Genomic DNA, 2,163 nt, shown 5'->3' with positions numbered 1-2,163 from the left:
ATATATATATATATATATATGAAAGGAAATATGAGGAAATCTCTTACACTCTGTATCAAATATAAATCTACAATTTTAATTTAACACAACCTGCTGTACAAGAATTAAGCGCGGCATGCGTAACGTGCGATTTTTCGCGATTGCGGTCGCTCGCGCCGGATTTAACTCAAGCACAGTTCCACAATAATCGCAGCGGGGAAGTGAACACCAACGGCACGCTCGACGATTTAATCAAATGATTTCAACCCCCAATTGCCTTCTCGAGCGTGTCGTGGCCGATAATATCAGATCGGTCGATCCTCTCTATGACGTACAAACCGCAACGGAGAGCCCGACCGATTAGCAAAGAACGGCGACGACGGTAATGTTACGCCGTAAGGTACTCCGGTTGGCGGTTCGTGAAAGTAACGGGCCACGCATTTATATTTTTCAATGCAACTGCACTCGCAAGTGCGCACACGCTCGAGTCGAGTTTATGATTTTGCTTAATTAATGGTCTCCTCGTCGGTTACCACCCTCCGCTCTCTGTACCCTCCCCGTGCCCTCCTACCCCACCTGTTCCCGGCCACTCGCTGCTACCAGTGGCAGTGGCAGCCCGGCGGCCATTAACCCGCATGGATTGCGCAATTTCGGGAAATTGCGAAGTAATTCGCGGTTGCGGCCACTCTCGACGCAGAGACGGCGACGACGCGCTGGCGAGGCGACGCGACTGGTTAACCAGCGACACAGAAAAGAACTAGTGAATTCTACGAAAGGACGGTCGTTGTTGGCTTCCGATGATGATGTCCGTCTGCCGCAATCAATCCGACGAAGGAGCAAAAAAGAAGAGAAATAGAGAACGATTATATTAGAAGAATCGCGCGCGGTTAAAGCGACCGGCAAATTCTGCGAATTATACGTGTCAATTTGGATGGATTTTACGTAACAGAAATCGAGTACCGGTTCAATTTAACTTGATGACATTTTAAAAATTCTTGTATGTCTTACGAATTATGTACAACAAGATGTAACAAGAGCTGTTGTCTATTTTCTGTATTGTAATTTATACAATAGAAACGTAAGGGAAATAATTATATTCAACTGTAACTCCAGTCTTTTTAAAGAACATTAAGAGGAAAAATGATAAATACGAATACAGCGAATTGATACCCGAATAAAATGTATCAATAAAATTATTTGATAATAGTTCCGATTTTTCTTAGAGTCATCCTCTTAAACGTACTATTATTAAATAAATTATATTTTTCTAATTAACTAATTGTGTAGTATTTTATTCGACCATCAACTATATCACATTATATTCATATTTGCGTTTTTCTTCTTAATATTTAATATCGTAAGTAACATATAACTTATCCTTTTAGAATATAAATTCTAAAAGAATTTTTCTAAAGACAAAATTTGAATGTCTATTTTTTTCCTAAATTTTTGTAACTAAATATGCTTCGTTCTTTTATAAAAGAATTAAAAAGTCATATTATTACACAATATAATGATCATATACTCTAGTTCAACTAATTTTGAATTCAGCAAGAATTTTGAAGAAAAAAGAACTAACTATTATTGTAAGAGGTAGCTATGCAATATTAACATGAGGCAGATTTTTGTTTGATGACAGTAATTCCATTGTTATTGCCTACTGTTACTATGGCGATTTGTTCCACCCTTCACCGTTATAATTACATTACCACTATCCAATCCCAATTGTATTGTTCGTTATGTTATCGCCACCACCACATTTTGCCTATATTTTATCGAAAAGTAAGAAATCAGATGTAAAAGACAAGAAAGAGAGAAGAAAGATAATAACTTATTTCCAAAAAAAGATAGCCCAAAAGTGGGCCGTCTAAAGAGAAAAAATAAAAAAGAAATGTCTACGATACCGATGCTATTCTGAGTACTGAGTTCCCAGTCTTTCATGAGGATTTCTCGGGCAGGTCAGGATGACGGCGACGTGGGTACACCTATAATGCAGACAGTGATCGTCACATATAGACTGGCGTAAATATCGTGTTAGGCGATTGTCGAATGTCGCTAAAATACAGTACTATATCTAGCTAAAATAAAAAAAGGAGGGGAAAAAGTATTTAGTGCGTATTTTAAATAAGTGATCTATGAACTATACATTTGTAAAATTTAGCTTAAAAATAATACCTTTTGCAT

General features: G+C 37.7%; 1 protein-coding gene across 1 annotated transcript in view; it reads right to left on the bottom strand.

The window, feature by feature from the left end:
• The window catches only part of LOC105627250 (transcriptional enhancer factor TEF-1), a 92,943-nt gene extending 91,023 nt beyond the window's left edge, over positions 1-1,920 (bottom strand). The window contains exon 1 of the mRNA XM_012208539.1: positions 1,884-1,920. Within this exon, the coding sequence (XP_012063929.1) occupies positions 1,884-1,920 (37 nt within the window). The remainder of the gene's footprint in view (positions 1-1,883) is intronic.
• Positions 1,921-2,163: the final 243 nt, after the last annotated feature.

This window comes from Atta cephalotes, assembly GCF_000143395.1.
Source record: "Atta cephalotes unplaced genomic scaffold scaffold00008, whole genome shotgun sequence".
Classification (NCBI taxonomy): domain Eukaryota; kingdom Metazoa; phylum Arthropoda; class Insecta; order Hymenoptera; family Formicidae; genus Atta; species Atta cephalotes.
Note: the sequence above shows the minus strand (reverse complement) of the source record. Positions and strands in the feature narration are given on the sequence as shown.